This window comes from Haliotis asinina, chromosome 14 (genome assembly GCF_037392515.1).
Source record: "Haliotis asinina isolate JCU_RB_2024 chromosome 14, JCU_Hal_asi_v2, whole genome shotgun sequence".
NCBI classification, from domain to species: domain Eukaryota; kingdom Metazoa; phylum Mollusca; class Gastropoda; order Lepetellida; family Haliotidae; genus Haliotis; species Haliotis asinina.
The window spans coordinates 44426472-44446700 of NC_090293.1; the positions used below are offsets into that span (position 1 = coordinate 44426472).

Sequence of the window (20229 nt, forward strand, 5' to 3'; positions counted from 1 at the left end):
AAGGGCTTGGTGTGATATCATTATTAGTGCCGTTCTTTCACAAGGCCAGATATTCTAGTAAAGTCTGACCAGGTAAAGTCAAATGGACCATATGTGTATTATACGATAACTCTCTCTCTCTCTCTCTCTCTCTCTCTCTCTCTCTCTCTCTCTCTCACACACACACACACACACACACACACACAAACACTCCATTTCTCTCTCATTCACTCGAACTTTCTTACTCGCTCTCTCTCTCACTCAAACTCTCGTTCTTTCTCTCACTCTAGGTGAGTGTGTCAGTTTGCTCTGACGTAACGCCGTTTAATGACGTCACTTTTGACAATAAATGGTGGGAACAACACATTTTCGGAAACAGCTACCAACTAACACATCGGCCTCTAAACATCTAACACTTAAACACTTTCCACTTAAACACCTTCCATATATTAACATCTTCCTCAAAACAGGTTCCGTTTATATAAATACCTACTTCTTGTAACCTACATCTGCATCCATCTTAGATATCTTCGTCTCCCTCTTAGAGTCTTTGTTGTACTAGAACATCTGTCTCTTAAATATCGTCCACTTAAACATCTGTCGCTTAGAGTACATGTACTAGAATTTGTACTTAACTAAGAAAGTGTAATTCCAAATATAACAGATGTTACATTTGACCACTTTCTAAAGGGAGACGGTGTTTTCGTAGACTGAACCAGTTCAGTGATTTCGTAACCCAGACTGTTTGTGTGCTAGCGATTAGGTGCTTGACTGAAAGGGTGTGGGTTCGAATCTCCCAAAAGTACTGGAAGTTGTATGTCACAGTGTAATCGAACCCTGTTTCGTTGTTAAGACGGGATTGTTTTAGAAAATAAAAAGTTACTTGTTTGCAAAGATCTCATGTGCTTCAATTGTCATTGAAATGACAGGCAATAGTTCAGGGAATGGTAAACAGGCGCAATCACATGAAAACAAATATGAATCATTTATTAAAACAGTTCTTTTTATATTTATGTAAAATGTGGCACAAATTAGACACAGTATTTGGTGTGATATTTAAATTTTAATGCTGATTTAAGCTGTCAAAATAAGTGTGTTTTAATGGCACCTGAGGGTGATGCACCTCTTGAATATCTTGTCATACGCCGTTCTAATAATAGTACGTTCGAAGCGTCTAATTTCAGTTTCGAATATGTACAGTTCTTATTTGACCATTCGAATTAAAAATAAACAAACAATAACTTCAATCTCGCTGCTCTAATTGTTCTTTTCTCCATTCATGAGCAAATTTAAAATTATACGAAACGAAAACTGGCGATTATTACAATCGGACTCTCCGTATTAGATCTCGTATATCTCGGGGTTTAACTATACTCCCGGTCGACGGCGTCATTACCCGACATTATCTGAATGCTCAGAATTGTTCAGCAGCCATGTCGAGACGTGCAGAAGGCCAGCTCTTTGTGGGTCGTCTCAGCAAGAGCACTCGAGTGCGAGATCTCGAGGACTTGTTTGAACCTTATGGCAGAATGTTAAGATGTGATGTTAAATATGGTAATATGTAGTTTAAGTTTGCACGTATTTTGGAAGAGTAGTGACCCCTTAACAATGTATGATAAATGTTCGGTTTTCGATCACCATCGACCCATCGACGTCAGTATCACAAAGTGAAAAGATCTCATTAACACGGAGCATGAATCACACTTCATTGATATTTTAACTAGATCAGTAATTATGTCACAGATCTGTTGAATGAACGTGGTAAATGTCAAGCGTGTATTCATGACGTGCGTCTTTGTCACCCCAAACCCATCGACTTGAGTGAGTGAGTGAGTTTAGTTTTACGCCGCACTCAGCAATATTACAGCTATATGGCGGCGGTCTGTAAATAATCGAGTCTGGACCAGACAATCCAGTGATCAACAACATGAGCATCGATCTGCGCAATTGGGAACCGATGACATGTGTCAACCAAGTCAGCGAGCCTGACCACCCGATCCCGTTAGTCGCCTCTTACGACCATCGACTTGAGAGTTAATAGAGGTTTTGAAGAAAGCATACATGTAATAACTGAATTGATAACATGTTATTTTAGGTAAGAGTTCCTCCTGTTCCCCAATCCCAAATATTATTTATAAATTGATATATAGTTTAATTTTTAACAAAACCTAACACAACACTTACTAGAGGACTCACAAAAATACTAAAAGCCACCAAATTACATGCATTATATAGGTTGCACATTTTTGAAATGACTAAATTGAAATTTCTTTGTATTATTCATATATGCCCCAGAAAAGCCAAACGCTGTACTTTTTGGAAATAGTTCAGTGAAACAGAAAATACTGCCACTTTTTTCATTCTGATCCAGTTTTGAGAAAACATGCCCAAGGTCAATATCTTGTGAGTTAAGGTGAAAATGATAAAAAAGTGTAAAAAGTCCACAAGTATTATGCATGTATATTCTTTTTATCTCAGCTTTCAAATTGCCCCATAATATGGGCAATACATTTATAAGTACTAACGTGTGAGGCAATAATAGAACATAATCTTAACAAATTTGTGACTCTACATCTAGTATCTAATACTTTTATTTGCAGTATTCATAACATTAAGCAAGTACTTACCTAACTTTTATGGGGAATGAATTTAGGTATGAAAACTATCCTTCAACTACCATTATTATGCAAAAAATTATTTTTATGAAACGCAAGGTACCATATCTCAAAGGCAAGCAAAATGTCATAATAGATGTGTTCTCACCAGTGTAGGCATCACTTGCAACTGGAATTGCCACTGCTACCTTTATTGAACAGTCTGCTTTTTTATAGCAAATGGTTGTTATGAACAAAGAAAAAAATAATAAAATTAAGGGAACAGAATGACTCAAGCTGTGCATGATTAACGCTTAAGACTCTGGTAGATATCTGTGTTACAAAAGTTACACAAGAACATATTGGCATACATAACATATATAGAACATAAATAAGGCATGATACGAAAATAATTGCCCATTTGCCCTTTAATCATCTCAATTCTGTTCAAGCAAGTACGTTAATCATAACAGATTATGTATTAAAGCATCTGGTGTAACATCTGTATTTTAAGTAACTTCATGAGTCGGTGGCCCAGAAGAGGAGGCGAAAAGAAAAACATGCATAATTACGTCTTTTTTCATGTCATACAGGAAACCATGTATTTCTTTTATTGCAGACAGAATTTAAATTCATCTTAAGTCGATTTACTTAAATAATCCTTGCATTTTCAGAGGAAATGTTTTTAAAGTTTGTATGCGTATGAAACATTACATTTAATCATCTCTGACATATTTAAAATGTAGGTAAGAAATGTAAGGGAACTAACATGTTCAAGGCAAAATGTTCAGTTAATGGTTTGTAGAAGCACAAAATATGTAAAATAGAGGCAGCTGGTTCATTAGGGTAACAGAAAGTGAACAACATAGCACAATGTTAAAAACATTTCTTACAATTATTCTTCACTCTGTTACTGTAGATGAGTATGACTGGATTTTAGTATGATGAATGTAATAATTGTTACATTTATCTATTACCAATGGAAGATTTACAAGTTTAATAATTCTTCATACATAGTATGGAAGGAGGAGAGTTTGTCCTTGACACGTTATTCCATTTGCAAAAGCGCTGAAATCAATAATGAATATGTGATGTTATTTTAACAAAGGGAATTTAATAATGTATTAATTGTAAATTTATGTATGATCCTCCCTTGAATAACTATTGTATTAAATGCATTACAACAGTAAACTTTATTCAGAACATAACCTGACAATAGGAATAGAAACGAAAAGTTCTAAGATTTTTTTTACAAGTATTTCTCTGTTAAGAAATATATTCTTTTAAAAGTGATGCACAGTATGATACTACAAATATCTAACAGTAAGTTGCTATTAGATCACCAATGTTTGTTCAGAGTACCTGACAGAGTTACTTGCCCTTTGCTGGGAGACTCCACTGCTGTTAAAAGAAATATTTTACAACTGTTCCGTTTCTCTAAAAAGTTTTAATTGATCTTAAAATGTTGCTGATCTTCAGTCAGCCAGTGTTTGACATGCAGGCAAATACCTATAAATGTGTTTCTGAGATCATAGAAAATTTCAAATTAGTGAAAGAAAAAAGTATACTGACCTAAAATTAATGTGACTGCTGATGGCGTCTGCTCCAAGCTATCAGGAACAGGCACCAGTCAGGAGCATGTAAAACAAGGGCCCCTCCCTCATGAAAAAACTGAAGTTTTACTCAAATTTATAACAATTTGAAACCGCTGAATTCTTTAAAAGTGAAAAAGGCCAAAAAACTTAAGTAATCTATCGACCAAACCGAAATTGTCTACTGTTTCACATTTCTATCAATTTCAGTCAATTCTAGGAAAAGCATTTTCTCAAATTTGAGTAAAAGTCAAAACTTACATGGCATGCTATTGCTGTTTGGAAATTGAATGAAATAACATAGGAAAATAGAATAACTACCATACATTTCGGTGGATAAGCTGGATTTTGAGGACAAAAGCTGACGAAAGCTGTCTGTAGCATGGGTTGGCCTGTCTACAAGTTAAACTTGCGTCAGACTTTGTTTCATGGTGTAACAGAATTATACAATATGTTAGTCATTAGAGACGACTAACAAGTTCGGATGGACAACCCTGCTGACTTGGTTGACACGTCATCAACACATGTCATGTTGTTAGTCACAGGATTGTCTGGTCCAGACTCGATTATTTACACACTGCCCCCATATAGCTGGAATATTGCAGAGATCAGTGTAAAACTAAACTCACTCCCTCCCTCACTATAATTGTGACTGAGACAGGTTATAAGGCAGCACTTGGTTGTATTGTTGGACAGTTTTTATGCATGGAACAGTTTGACCTGTCATTAATGAGGTTTTTCTCCACTGCCAAAAAACTTTGTAAACATGTGATTGTCCAGCTACAACAAATGACTTTTGGGGAAAGTAAATATGTCCATTTTCTCCCAGCTACACGTCATTTGGAACCATGAGTTGATGCAATATCATAGTGGTTGCTGTGCGTAATGCATTCTGAAGTTTATAAAGTTGGAGTGATGATTTCACTGCAGTTAATATAAACTTAATATAAATCTTTTTTGACATTTATCTATGGTAATATATGGTTGTTTCAAAAAGATCTGCTTATTAGTTAAAAAAACCCATTAGACTGAACCCATGGGAGGAAAAAAAGTGAACACACTAGATTCCCTTATTCAGCCCCTCAAAACACCAACAGACTTATCAACAGCAGATATGAATGATAAACATGTGAAAATACTCCATGATAAAATTAAAGATTATTCTGTAAAAGCATTTCCTTTTCCATAACCAAATTCTTTTTAACATAATAGACCAGAGTCAGTGAGTTTGTAGAAGATGGACCCTGACTAAACATCATGACCAAAATGGTTTGTTGTTATTGTTAAAGTGCAATTTGTCCATAAATGTACCCCAGCCTCTGTAGATACATGCTCATGTTGTCAGTCACTGGGTTGTCTGGTCCCATCTTGATAATATCACCATATACAGCTGCAATATTGAACACAGTAGTGTTCAACAAGATTCCAATGAGACTAAAATTAATATTGGCATCTAAGAAAGTACCACTGACCACTTTGTACTGAGCAGACCCTGCTCATTTTCAGTGCAGATATGAGTGTTTATGTTTAGCTGCATTTCAGGGGAGGTAGAGTTATAACATTCCTTTATCACTCTACTTACCCGGGGTCAATTCCTTACATGGGTACAGTTTGGTATGCTCATTTCAGGTGTACACACCATGATACTGCTGGCATATTGCTATAAGCGGCGTAAAGCCCACTCACTCAAGTGCTCACTCTTTTAACTTCATTTCAATCTTTGTTGATGCGATCAACTTACTGCTGCACTTTATTTTTCAGGTGCTGAAATGGGTGAGAATTCCTGTATTTTGGTAGGACTAAACAAACTAAATGAAAACATTTAGTTCATTAACTTTACTGTTCCCAAATTATTTAAAAGCCCTCTGGTGAGACCAACTCCAGTGACATTCAGTGTACATCCAGATTAGAATCTGTCATCATCAGTCTATGCATGTGATACAAGGTGAATGATTTGATTGTTTAGGAAGGCTCGCTGACATTGTTAATTCATGTCATGTTAGGTATCCCAGTTATAAGCTATTGACGGAAGTTGATGAGGGAAATCACTGCATTGACTTGTCAAGATTTGATTCAAAACAAGTTGTCTTCAAATGGCTGGAATATTGCTGAGTGAGGTTTTGAATAAGAAACTGTTGAATTGTTTCAGATGTATGATATGAACATAGTCCTGTTCATCCAATATGTGGACAAATCGCTGCAGAGACATATACTTGAATTGTGCAGAATATAGAATGTGTTAGTATAGTCATCTGCATTATGTGGTGTTCTTAAATTCTGTTGAGTAGTGTAGTCATATTGCCATGATTAATTCCAATATCCATGCCTGTGTTTCAGCTTATGCTTTTATTGATTTTGAAGACCGTCGAGACGGAGAGGTAAATACACACATCAGGCGGTTTGAATCTCTCATTTGCTAAGTTTAATGATAATGAATTAGCAGGTCATGATTTTTGTAGTTTCTTCGTCAGTACATAACAGTATATATTCTTCACTGGATTGACTATGACTGTAATAACATTTAATGATTGTCTCCATTCTGGTCCATTTTAACTTTGTAACAGTAAAAAGAAAAGTGATCATGATGTTTCCAGAGTCTTGTAATCAAATAGTTCTGATGAGATAAGTTTTGCACCTTTTATCTTGCTTTAAATGAACTCCATTTTCGATCTGTTTCAAAGTGATGAATAATTCTGTGTATTTGAATAAATTTCCAAACTGATGTGATGACTCTAATATTGAATGCAATGTACTATATAGCTACCCACCAAGCCAGCTCCCCCTGATCCTGTCACGGCAAAGCATGACCTTTAGCAAGGCAGCAATGACCATGACCTTTAGCCAGGCTCCAATGACCTTGACCTTGAGCCAGGCCAGTTCCTCCGTGGCCTTAGCCATAGTTCCCTGGGTACAACCCTTCCGCCAGAATCGTTCCTACCCCGATCATGTGACCAAAACTCTGACCATGAGACCTTGCCGTGGTTCTACACTTGCCGGCTACTCGCGCCAACATCTAGGCCTTGCCGCGCCCAGGCGGCTTGCCCTTGTTACCATGGTTACCAGTATGTGTATAAACAACAATTTGTATCTTCTTCTTACACTTTCCTGTTAGGTTAGCATTGTTTATGAAGGGTCTGGAGGCCAGGAAGCATGTCATGATGAACTGAGAAATTTCGGCATTTAAGACTGCAGTTGGCTTGATGAGACAGTGTATTACAATATGACGTTAGTGGATAACTGATCAGGTGATCAAACATTTTATCATAATTGTCGAATATTATGTCCATTACATTTTTTGAGGGAAAATCCTTTCATAATGGGCCATACCTCTGTTGGCAGTTGCAGTGTTTAAAGTTATTTTATCACATCCCCAGGGCTTTGGTGACTAGAGAAATTGAGACTCACAAAGATGGACTTTGTTAGAAATAAAATTACCAACACTACAAAATACATTGTGTCATTCAGCCAATTCCATAATGTGAATCTTTTTGGAAAATTATATATCAATATTGGCAATATGCCCAACAAAACAAAAGAATATTTACAGTATATTTACATATTTACATATTTATATATTTATATTCATGTTTAATATGAATGATACATTTTCCTGTACACGAAGAAGTAGTCATCTTTCTGGCCCCTTACCTGAAGTATATTCGCCATTCGTTATCATGTTGATGTTGACTGTTACTGTACTTTCATTCTTTTCTCACTTGTTTTCTATGTTCTGTGTTTGTGTAATGTTGTTTTTTCCTATTAGTTTGTCTGATATGAAGACCAGCTATTTGGTTAATTGTTACTATTGCTCTCCTGAGGTATTTTCATGGGTGTGTGGGTTAGCAACGCTTTGTTAGACTGTGTAGTGTAATTTTCCCTTGTTAAAGTACAATGTAGCTCTACGGCCACAATAAATTAATCATTAGATGTTCATCCAGATATTTTAGACATTTACTGTGTTCTAATCTTTGACAAGTGAACTGTTTAGGCAACTAGTAATACAGCTTGAATATATGACCTGTTTTGAGAGATAACATTTTATTCTCTATACAATGTTTCAGAGCTTGTTCTTGCTCCTTCATTAGGTGAATTGGCTCTGTAATGTTGTATAAAGAATAAGAAGAAATCAGTGAAAATGATGTCATGTGTTCATGTTTGTTCAACTTATACCATTTTAAGAACTTAGCTGTTGGTGGATGTACTTAACTAAGCATATGTCGCTATATTACTGGTATATGCAGGTTGGGCATCATGCATGTTGTAAGATCTGACAAATAGAATCAGGTTGTCAGACAGACTCGGTCGATGCATATCGATGCAGCCAAATGACTGATGCTCATGATGTCAGTCACTGGATTGCCTGTCCAGACTTGAACATTTGCAGACCTGGTATATTGCTGAGTGTGGCATTAAAAGAACAAAGACACTGATTCATGATATTTTATTTTTTTTTGTATTTCTGTTATGCGTGATGTGTTTGGTTATAAGTTCAAAGGGTGAAATACTGATGATTAATTTATGGTGGCCTTGTGTTTCATTATGATATCACAGATACATTTTGTGTCCAACACTGAAATGTAGAATGGTTTAGTTTTTCAGTAGAGGCAAATGCTTGTGGATTATTTCATGAAATAACTTTTACTATTAATATGCTTTTATAATGCATGAAGTCTATTTAAGCTTAAAAACTTCAAAAGTATGAAGTGCTTTGGTCACATATCTGAAACTGATGTTGATACTGATATTTTTCCGTTATTATGTCTGCTGGAAAGTATGAATTTCTTTTCAAGAGCAGATGTCAAAAAGAGCAGGCACGAGTTTGATTGCAAACATTTACAGATTAATTCTCTTCATCCTAAATCAATTCAATATGACAGTATTGACCCAGTTTGAGATATGTGAATTTAGGCTAGAGATTATTCTACATCTGTCAACATTTCAACTTGTATTTGGATAAATTTCAGACTGGAACCTTTAATGTTACAGTAAGATATGATTTTGAAGAAAGGTTGACAGGTCGTAGCAATGCCTCTACAATATGTGGGGGAATTAGGTGCAGAAATGACTTAAGGTTAGTGGAGATAGAGAAATAGGCAAGGGGATTTGTCGACTCAAACCAGGCATGTTATTTGTATGCTGTTTGTGACCCTGTTGTGGCTTTATTGGACAAGGACAGTGCCTCACACATGTTCACCAATTTCAGGATGCAGTCAAGTATGAGAATGGGCGGGAACTGTGTGGCTCAAGCATTATAGTGGAGTGGGCTAAAGGCAACCCAAGGCGACCTTTGGTAAGACAGCCATTCAACTGGGAGGTAGAGAAGCCGGTCCGTAGGGCAGATAATGTAAGAATAGATTGGTCCACACCTCTTACATTTCTCTATCCTCTTTGTTGCTGGATTGTACGTGACAACAGCTTTGATCTTTCAATGTTTTGATACAGTGTCTAATAGTGATTTGTTGTTATTATGTTGAAGGTGGTTGGACAGTGCAGAGTTATGTCCCTTTGGATTCGAGAATCGTGGGTTTGAGACAGCGATCCTTGTTTGTTCTCCTGTCAACCCATAACTGTAAATAGCTGCAATATTGCTGATGCCGCATTAAACAATATTCACTCACTGGCAGTGTTGACCCATCATAATTCCTGGTTACAATTTGTCTGAAGCATGTTCTCTGGAAGAGGTGACTTAGGTGATTCTCAAACTCCATTATCTTGTTGTTGGTATGTCAGTGTACCCCAAGGTCCTGAACCATGCTGCTGATATCAATCATTGGATTGTCGGGTCCAGAATTAGTTATTCTTTTGCCACTGGCTTGGTGTTAAACAACAAACACTCCATATGGAAACCTCTATTGTACACGTCATAGAGCCCAGGTGGTATGTCATAGAGCCCAGGTTACAATTCAGGTAAAGTTACACAATGTTGGTCACAGAGAGTTCTTGGATAGATGGCCATGTTAACTCCTGAAAGTTTCCAGGGCTTCAGTCCGGCCCCACAATGAAGCACATGTGACACATGAGCTCTTATGTGAGTTCGTTCAAATTTGCATCTTTCTACCATGCAAAAAATGGATACCCGGTGGTATTAGTCATGTGTGACTGTAACCCTGAGCTCTTCACAAGCAGCTTGGGTTAGCTTTTGTGCTCTTAGCGTTTTGAGAATGCCCATGCAGTATGGTGTTTGGTACTGTATGAGTCTTGACAATATTATGATGCATCTGACAGAAAAATGGCTCCATTCAATCAAACCTGTTTTAAATGATCCTTGGAAGTGATGGCATCTCTTGGTCATTTTATCAATAAACCTGTGAAGATCCCCTGGTTAGAATTTATGTTCAGTAACCAATTCTTGTTGTAAGAGGCAACCTACTGCTTATTGACATGTCATCATATCCCAACTGCGTAGATTGATGCTCATAGTATTAACCACTGGATTGTATAGTTCAGACTCGACTATACTCAGACCGCCACCATATGGATGAAATATTGCTGAGGGTGGCATGAAATGGCATTGCACGATGCACGCACCAACTCATTCACTTACACACTCTGTCAAGACAACAATATTGTGCAACTATATTTCTGAGCTGTTGTGCAGGTTTGGTTAAATGTTACTTCAGAACATCCTCAGTTGTATACAACTGCATAGAGGTGACTGCTGTACTCAAGTACTCAGGATAAACATATTACAGTTGTCCCTCGCAATAACGCGCTTCGCGATACCGCGGATTCGGTTAAACCACGGGGTAATCCGTGGCTCCCAAAAATTCATACCTCATACACATTGCGTAATGAGAGCAAAGCAATGACCTCGTAATATATCTCCACGTGTTCTCCATATCTAATTGAGGTCGTAAATTAATCCTTTAGTAACAATCATGTATTCTGTGACATTATGGAAGAAAGTCTACTGCGCAATCTGAAATTTCCCTTTATTTGGAAAAAAATGACAGCACCAGTTTGAGAGCGTCAGGTAAAACTACTGACCATAGCATACCACATTAGCAGATTTGCATATTAAAGATTGGTCTTACCGAAAGAAAACACAGAAACACTTTTGTAAGTTTTATTTTCTCCGTCACACGCTAGTTTCGTAACCATTCACAGATGCACATGCTGTACGTTTTGTATATACACACGCACATATATATACGCTCTTGTTGCTGGGTCTTTCAGTTGACCTATATTCATGTGAGCAATAACGCGGGTGTCTAATAACGCAGGGGGTTGTCCATGAACCCTGAGACCCGCGTTATTGCGAGGGACGACTGTACCTTCCTGCCAACTCTGTCTTGTCTTTTGGCAATTAAAACTTTGGAATTTTCTTCTTTGACCTCCTACCAATGGTTTATGAAACTAAATTCTGTACACTGACTTCAGACGGAAGATCTGTTTTCCTGTATTTCTTAAATGAGTAATATAGTTATTTTGCTGATTCCTTGCCAGGGATATGATGAGTGCTACCGCTGCCACCGTCCAGGACACTGGGCCCGAGATTGTCCAGATGACCGGTCCTTTGGACCTCGGAGGTCGAGTAGAAGCAGCCGATACAGGTCACCATCGCCAAGGAGGAGAAGGGGGAGGTAACTCTAGACGTTGTTTGTCTTATGTCATTGACAATACATCGATAGGGCCATTGTATTCAAGTCTGAATAAACATAGTGTCTCATGTTTACATAATATGCTATTCCAACATTAATCCTTCAGTAAAACAAAATCTGCATACATAATTCTAATTTAACACATTCCAGAGGCATTTATTTCATGTATTACGTAAACTATCTTTACACTGAACCATAAATGTTTGTAGTCATTTTGTTATGAAAAATCAGTTGAAAAGTTTGAGAACAATTAAAATTAATGGGCTCCTGGTTAAGAAAGCAAATTCAGCAATTTTCTTCATGTCTGCTAGTTAAATTTTCGTGAAGTCTCTCTATTATAGCAGAATTCATCTTGACTTAAGGAACATAGGGAAGGTACAATGTGCGACCTTGTTTTTGTGTCATTATATAATGGGGCAAAGCCCAAGTATCCTCTTTGTGTAGAATATGCTGTGCACTATTTCCTGTTTTGTACCAGTAGTGTTATGGCTGGAGTGTGAGTTGCTAGAACTCTGTTGTGTCACTTATCAGTGTTATGATACCACCATTCGCTCTATGGATCCCTTTTGAAGACGTGGGTCAGAAATAGTTTTCCACAACCCATGCTAGTTGGTGACTCACTATTATGTTAGTGAGTTATGAGTATTTCAAGCTGCTTGAGGTTGAACTCAGTTACTGACTAGAGTATTCTCCATCCAGCTACCGATCCAGATCCAGATCCAGATCTCGAAGAAGTCGGAGTCGAGACAGGAGGAAGAGGAGTCGAAGTCGCAGCCGAAGCCGTGATAGACGTAGTAAACGCAGTCGCCACAGCAGCAGAAGCAGAAGTCGTAGCAGGGACAAGAAGAGGAGGGCATCACGGAGTCGTTCTCGAAGCAGGTGAGGGACCTTACTTTCTGCGTATTCATCACAAGGACACTCTGCATCGTACGTCATGAGGCTCTTGAGTTAGAATGTGTCTCAAATAAAAGCTGCTATTTTCCATACGATTGCTTCTGGGTGATGCACTTGGGGGACATTGCAACACTGTCAACAGTGAATAAACAGTTGCAGAGAATAGTGGGTGTTTTTGTCAACATTCAGTAATGTCAGCTTGCAGAATTATTACCTAATGGTTGGTTGTCAAGTCCAGCATAATGCAGTAGTGTTGGGTTGGTGAACTAGCATCAATTGTCAGGAAGATCTATTGTTGTGTTTATCTGTCAGTTGGACTGTCATTTCCTCTATTTAGGCTGAGATAGGTAACGCTGACATCATTACTAATTATGATCCATTTCTTTTTCCAGGTCTGAAAAGAAATCAGTCAGCAAGTCTAAAAGTCGCTCTAAGTCCCGAAGTCGTTCAAAAAGTAAATCTGTAGAACAAACCAATGGTGAGCAAGAAGATCGTGGTGAGTCTGATGCCTCTCGAGCCTCATCCCCCGCAAGAAGTGAAAAAGAAAGGAGTGGTTCTCCAAGTCCTGCTGATGATTGAGTGTCCCAAAGTCTATTTACCTGCATTGTCCCAACCCTCCCGCTGTGAGGGGAACCAACATCTTTGAAGGAACTAGAGAGTTTCTGTAAGTCATGACAGTCAACATGAGTTACTTGTATTTCATTTGACAAGATGCCATCCATTTTAAAGGGTTTCTATTTGTTTTACCATAGAATGTATTTTTGCATCAAAGATAACTGAGAAATATCATGTTTTACTTCTTTACCCTAGAATACTAGAATTTTGTGAAAACATTTATCACCAGAAAACAGCATTCATTTCACGAAAACAGGATTTTGATCGGGTGATGATTGAATTAATGTTGTTTTCAAGTTGGTGTTGCTTGTCCACGGCAGAATTCACAAAGGCAGTGTTTGACAGTAAAGGGTCATGGTGGTTTGTTTTAGGCCCAGGGCAGATAAGATCTAATTTGCATGTGGGCATGACAGAATGACCAGCAAATATTGTTAAATACTATTTATGATCTATTTATGATTGACCACTGTATAGAGCAGAAAGAGAGCCATTGATCTGTGGGGTTCTTTTGTTGTGAGGGTGTTCTTTTTGGGGTTTTTGTTTGGGGGGTAGGGGAGAGAGTAGCTGCGTTGATACACAGTATATTAAATTTTAGTTCACCTAATCAATCAACCAATGTTGGCACACATCACTGTGAACATCTCTTTAAAGTGTGGATGGATGACAAAGGAACATAGCAAGCTATTTGTATCCTCTCATGATGGCAGTTTAGCATGATATGTAAAACAATATCCTTGCGATGAAGACCTCCTACATATTTTGATGAAGAGGTTTCATTCTGCGTGAGGAAGATTTAAAAAAACTAAGGCTGCATAAAAAAAATTAAATGTTTCTCAGGCACATTTTCTTCAAAAGTGGCGAGGGCAGGAGGACTTTTTTCATAATTTTTGATAGAAATAAAGTGATGAGGGAGGAACACATTTTTATTTAGTTGTAGATTCAGTCACACTCGTTCTTACAGACACTCATTCTTATAGTGGACAAATGGATGATCAGGACGTGGCCAAGTCAGAATTATTTTGTTAGAATGGCAATAAAAAATTGTTATACGCACAAATAAAAGTGACACGCCGATGCCTGAGAAACATTTCACTTTATTTATTTAGCCTATTTCCATGTTAGTTGAAAGTTCATTTAGCCTAATGTTAGTGTCCTTCACACTGGTTCTAGTTTGATGTGTTCAAACATGAAGTTTATGTAATCTTTGATTCATCTGTATCTGCTCAGCAATTTCAACAAAGTGTTTCGCATCTGTATCTGGGCCTTTCTGGCACCAGTGAGACATACACTCAGTGAAATACCGTTTAAAGTGGCATTAAATCCATCTCTATGCTGTCCTGTTGCATAGAATGATGTTCATCAGTCACAGAATGGTCTGGTCCAGATTCTGTTATTCACAGACTGCCATCATATAGCAAGAATATAGCTGAGGACAGTGTTAACAAGTTAAACCTCCCAGAGACAATTTTGAGATATATCGTGGTTGGTAGTAACTGTTGTCACTGTCTTTTGGGTTTTATTTTCAACCTGTACTTCATTTAAGCTTCATAGTGGCATTTGGCACTTGTTGAACTTTGATTGGTTGTGGAGTTTTACATGTTGTGTGTTATACAAATTTGGTCACATGATGCATCACAGCATTGTATGTGTGAATATTATGACACAAGACTGCGTTACAACATGTGCTGCAGACAGTGTGTCAGAACACATCACCTTGCATAAGCAAGCCATGTTAGCCGTGTGTCATCTTACTGCATTGTATGATGTCTAACATTTTATGCATCCTCATTGTCCCCCATATCATATATCTTTTATTTCAGTAAGCCTATACTAACTCTGAATCCCTTCAGTCTTATGAGGACATTTTTGCCTCTAACGTACCCAACAGAATGTGATTTACAAAAAGCCTTGCCTTGACGATATTACCAACATTTAGTCCATTCCCTTTGAGTATGTAGCTCTTTAGAAATTCCGTATTGAAAAACTGAAAATCAGTTGACGGAAAAGATGTCTCAATGTCAATTAACACTAGCTTGTGGCTTTGGTTTCTGGGTAATGAGTTGAGTTACCTCCCTTTCTCTTTTCTCAATGTCAAGGTTAAGTTGGTTGATAAAATGACCGTGAAAACCAAGGGTGGGTAATAAGGTCCATGGCATTGCTCCAGTGTAGGATTACTGAAAGGCAGTGCTGATATGGAGACTGTATTATCAGATGTTCTGTGCATTCAGTCATGTTTAAGTCAACATGCCTGATGTCTTGAATAATGTGTTGTCACAAAATGTCATGTTTTACGCCAGTTTGTTACATGATACTCCAGTGTGTGATGTAATGCTACTTTGATGGTTTTGACATAAATTACGCCATCAAAAAATGTCATGCATTGGTTCATGTTGTTAATCCAGTGTGCTAACTTGTATATTTAACATTGCCTGTTATCATTTGTGCTTATTAGTAACATGTTTGAGTTCTAGACTGTTTAATTCAAATAATTGTCAATGAAAACATGTCAAAGCAGGAAGAAGACATTGATTGAGGGCAGGAATATGTCAAATGATATGTCTCACTTCAATCTTGCTGTAAATGTCCACAAGCTGTCCTGTGTGTTTTCATTTGTATCACTAACTCTAGATCTCCACAGTTTTCTTTTGTTTGTCTGGCAGTGATGGAGACCCTTTTCCTTCAGTTGACAAACATGGTAGATGATCCAATAAGTTGCTTGAAATAACAGCTTCGTTTTCTTTGTTTCCATACGTTTTGAGACGGATCAAGGTTGACAACATTTTGAAATTATTAATCACAAAATGCCAGTTATTTTCAATGAAGTCAAAAGGTGCTTATCTCATATGACTGATGTTTTATCAACAATGCTTGTCAGTAAGTTTTATTATAAGAGATTGTTGTGAATAAAAGCCAACAAAAGATGTCTGTTTGCCTGTTTTGTGTTCATTTTCTAAGGTGTAACTTAACAAACCAGCAACACGGAAGTGTCAGGATTTTAAAGGTGATGGTGATTGACCTACTTTGTAAATTCAGACTCCCTTATCCTGTGTGATCCTGGATCAGACCATGCTGGTCAAAACTGTGTCCATGTTTTCTATCCAGGGGAGTCCATGAACAACACAGGTGATGATTTGGCAGCAGAGGTTGTGACATTACTGACGCATTAATTCATCACAACTGTACAGATCAATAGTCAGTCAGTGTATTCGTACCATGTCAGTGTTGGTCAGCACTGTGCTTATCAACATCAATATCTCTCAATGTTCCCACATCCGTCAACATATCCTTATGAACATCAGTATCTCATTACAACGTTACATGCACAAAAATATGTAAAATAGAACAAAGTGAACACACAAACACATAGTCCACATTCTAAGGTACAGTTGTGGCCATCTTTGTCAGGACTACGGCCATGTCAGTTTGTGCTGTGGTCACATTGTTAGTATCATGTCCGTGCTTCTCATCTGAATACATTATCGCATTGCAATGTTTTATATGCATAGACGTGTAAAATAAAAAAGTCCATGTTCCCATGATGGTCAGAAAAGGTTGAGACGCAAACACCCAGCACTGTCTTGACATATGACAGTATCTGTCCATGTTCAAAGCTACAGTGGTGGTCATGTTTGTCATTACCCGCCCATGTTATTTCATGCGGTGCTCACAATTTCAGTATCATGCCTGTGATCCCTATGTGAATACATCATCTCTTACAGCGTTATATACATAAACATGTGTAAAGTACAACATGTAAACACAGAATCTCTCCATGTTCATACAATGGTGGTCATGTTTGCCAGTACCTGACCACGGTGGGTCGTGCTGTGTTTACCATTGTCAGTACTTTGCCCATGCTTGTAATCTGAATACATTATCACATTACAACGTTACATGCATAAATATATACAAATATAAAAAGTAAATACATAAACACACAATCCGTCCATGTTCATAGGTACAATGGTGGTCATGTTTGTCAGGACTGTGCCCAGGAGACTTAGTGTCATTCGCACATGGAGACATTATCTTACAACAACATCAAATATACGGGATGAATAAACATATTGGAAATCCCAACTCATGTTCGTCAATACCATGCCAGGTGGGTCAACATGAAGCCCAGTGTGAACAGTACTATGCATATATTGGTCAGTACTCGGACCTTGTTCATCAGTACTGTGTTAGTCAGTACTGTGAACATGTTAGTCAGAACTGTGATCATGTTCGCCAGTACTGTGATCATGTTCGCCAGTACTGTGACATTGTTCATCAGTATTGTGACCATGTTCGCCAGTACCGTGACCATGTTCGCCAGTACTGTGACATTGTTCATCAGTATTGTGACCATATTCGTCATTACTGTGATCATGTTCATCAGTACTGTGACCATGCTTGTCAGAACTATTTACATGTTGGTTGGAAAGATGTAAAATACTGTTAAATTCCATAACATAATCAAAAATAATATCGATGAAAACCGTTCTCATAAACACATGACCTAACTGCTTAATGCTGAAGAAAGGTTAGCAGGTTGCCAAGGAGAAGTAGAAACAGGGAAAACAGCAAATCTGTACAACATCCATTGTAAAACATTAGCGTGTTTGGTTCTGTATTGTTTTACTACAGAGGGTTTTTACTCTCAAACCACTTTGTACAGAACTACAAACTAAACACAATCAGTTAAAATTGAACATGATACACTGAAACAAATAGGGAAATACAAATATATCTGGGTTAAGGACAATCCGGGATTCGAACCCACAACCAGGAGTCAGGCACCTTATGGTCAGCACACAAAGTCAGCCATCTAACCCACTCAGCCTCCGCGGCTCCCAAATACTCTGCTGATGGAAATTAGGTGTTCCTCGAACCTGTCAGGAATTTTGTTGTTCTCCAGTTGGCAAGTAGGTAATTCCAATCATTAAAAGCCTCACATTGCCATCCTGTCTCTGTTATACAGCCCACCATCTCCAAACTGACACATCATAAAATTCTCTGGAATGATCAAATCTTCTATGTAAGAGGATGTAACTCGAAATCACACCTCTGTTTGAGATCTGCCACACCAGCACTCAGTATTTCATGACCGTTTCAATCTGTTCCTGCCTCCAACAATCACTACAAATAAACCTACACAAATCTCAAAATTAAAAATAATCTTAGCAAAGTTTTGGGAGCGAATTTTTGGGAGCGAGGTAAAGCAATAATGAGTCATTCTCATTATCTTGCACACTCACATTTCTCATGTATGAAGGACTTACATCATTTCATTAAACATCCTATACAAATTGTTTGCAAATGGGGCCATTCAACTCATGATTGGTTCCCTGGAAAATCACTGGAATGACACCATTGTGTAAGCTCTGGATACAAATAGTTACATTATTAAATGTATGAAGTTGCCAAAAATGGCTTACTACAGAAATATAAAAACTGAAAATGGTGTTTTGAGTATTTCTGACATTCCCTGACATTTCTGAAAGAGAGTCCCCACATGGGCACAATGTGCGAAGTTCATTTGCCGTTGACCCCCGTCGTGATATTGCTGGAATAATGCTAAAAGCGGCGTAAAATTTAACCTCACTCACTCACTCACTCTGAAAGAGAGAATGCAGTTGAAATGTGGCCCTCGTCTGCCGAACTGAAATGTTGCTAAATGTCCATACCAGTTTATAAAAAATATATAATTTTTTAGATATTTCAACACGAGACACTGTGCATTTATTATTTCAGCTTCAGTGTTCAGTCTTGATTCCTTTCGAGATTATCATATGTGAAGATGAAGTTTCCATTCCATTACATCTCAGCAGTCTTTGCCCTTGTTTCATGTAAGAGACACATCAGCTCCCTCTGACACAAGAAGGTCATAAACATCAGAGTGTTGGGCTTGAACTGCCATCATGACAGGTGTTCTGTTAATGCCATCTCTCCTGTTGATGTCGATTGTTTTCAAGGACAGTAAGTGCTTAACTATAGACATGTTACCTTCCTTACACGCATACATCAGACAAGCCCATCGTATCTGTAAGAGACACATCAGCTCCCTCTGACACAAGAAGGTCATAAACATCAGAGTGTTGGGCTTGAACTGCCATCATGACAGGTGTTCTGTTGATGCCATCTCTCCTGTTGATGTCGATTCTTTTCAAGGACAGTAAGTGCCTAACTATAGACATGTCACCTTCCTTACACGCATACATCAGACAAGCCCATCGTATCTGTAAGAGACACATCAGCTCCCTCTGACACAAGAAGGTGATAAACATCAGAGTGCCCGCCCTCAGCTGCTATCATGACTGGTGTCATGTTGCTGCCATCTCTACAGTTGATGTTGATTGTTTTCAAGGACAGTAAGTGCTTAACTATAGACATGTTACCTCCCTCACATGCATACATCAGACAATCTCTACCCATCTTATCTGTAAGAGACACATCAGCTCCCTCTGACACAAGAAGGTGATAAACATCAGAGAGCCCGGCCTTAGCTGCTATCATGACTGGTGTCATGTTGCTGCCATCTCTACAGTTGATGTTGATTGTTTTCACAGATAGAAGGTGTCTAATAACAGGCATACAATCTCAGGTTTTGAAAAGCCATCTAAACTCACTGGCACTTTCAAATACACACATCAGACAGTTTCTCCCTCGTTATCTGTAAGAGACACATCAGCTCCCTCTGACACAAGAAGGTGATAAACATCAGAGTGCCCGGCCTCAGCTGCTATCATGACTGGTGTCATGTTGCTGCCATCTCTCCTGTTGATGTCGATTGTTTTCAAGGACAGTAAGTGCATAACTATAGACATGTTACCTTCCCTACACGCATACATCAGACAATCTCTACCCATCTCATCTGTAAGAGACACATCAGCTCCCTCTGACACAAGAAGGTGATAAACATCAGAGTGCCCGGTCTTAGCTGCTATCATGACTGGTGTCATGTTGCTGCCA

General features: G+C 38.1%; 2 protein-coding genes across 4 annotated transcripts in view; one reads left to right on the plus strand and one right to left on the minus strand.

Moving 5' to 3' along the window:
- LOC137261071 (ADP-ribosylation factor-like protein 1) overlaps positions 1-20229 on the minus strand; it is a 382131-nt gene that overhangs the window by 10433 nt on the left and 351469 nt on the right. The gene's annotated exons all lie outside the window — the stretch shown is intronic.
- LOC137261068 (probable splicing factor, arginine/serine-rich 5) lies at positions 1392-16196 on the plus strand. Of its 3 annotated transcripts, none has more exons than XM_067798734.1 (7): positions 1404-1533; positions 5927-5938; positions 6503-6543; positions 9369-9509; positions 11612-11748; positions 12466-12645; positions 13053-16196. In XM_067798734.1, the coding sequence occupies exons 1-7, from the start codon at positions 1413-1415 to the stop codon at positions 13237-13239; spliced, it is 819 nt and encodes a 272-aa protein (XP_067654835.1). In that variant the 5' UTR covers positions 1404-1412; the 3' UTR covers positions 13240-16196. The 3 variants fall into 3 exon arrangements, with proteins under 3 accessions (XP_067654837.1, XP_067654835.1, XP_067654836.1); XM_067798735.1 differs by having other exon boundaries at positions 9369-9455; XM_067798736.1 differs by lacking the exon at positions 5927-5938 and having other exon boundaries at positions 1392-1540.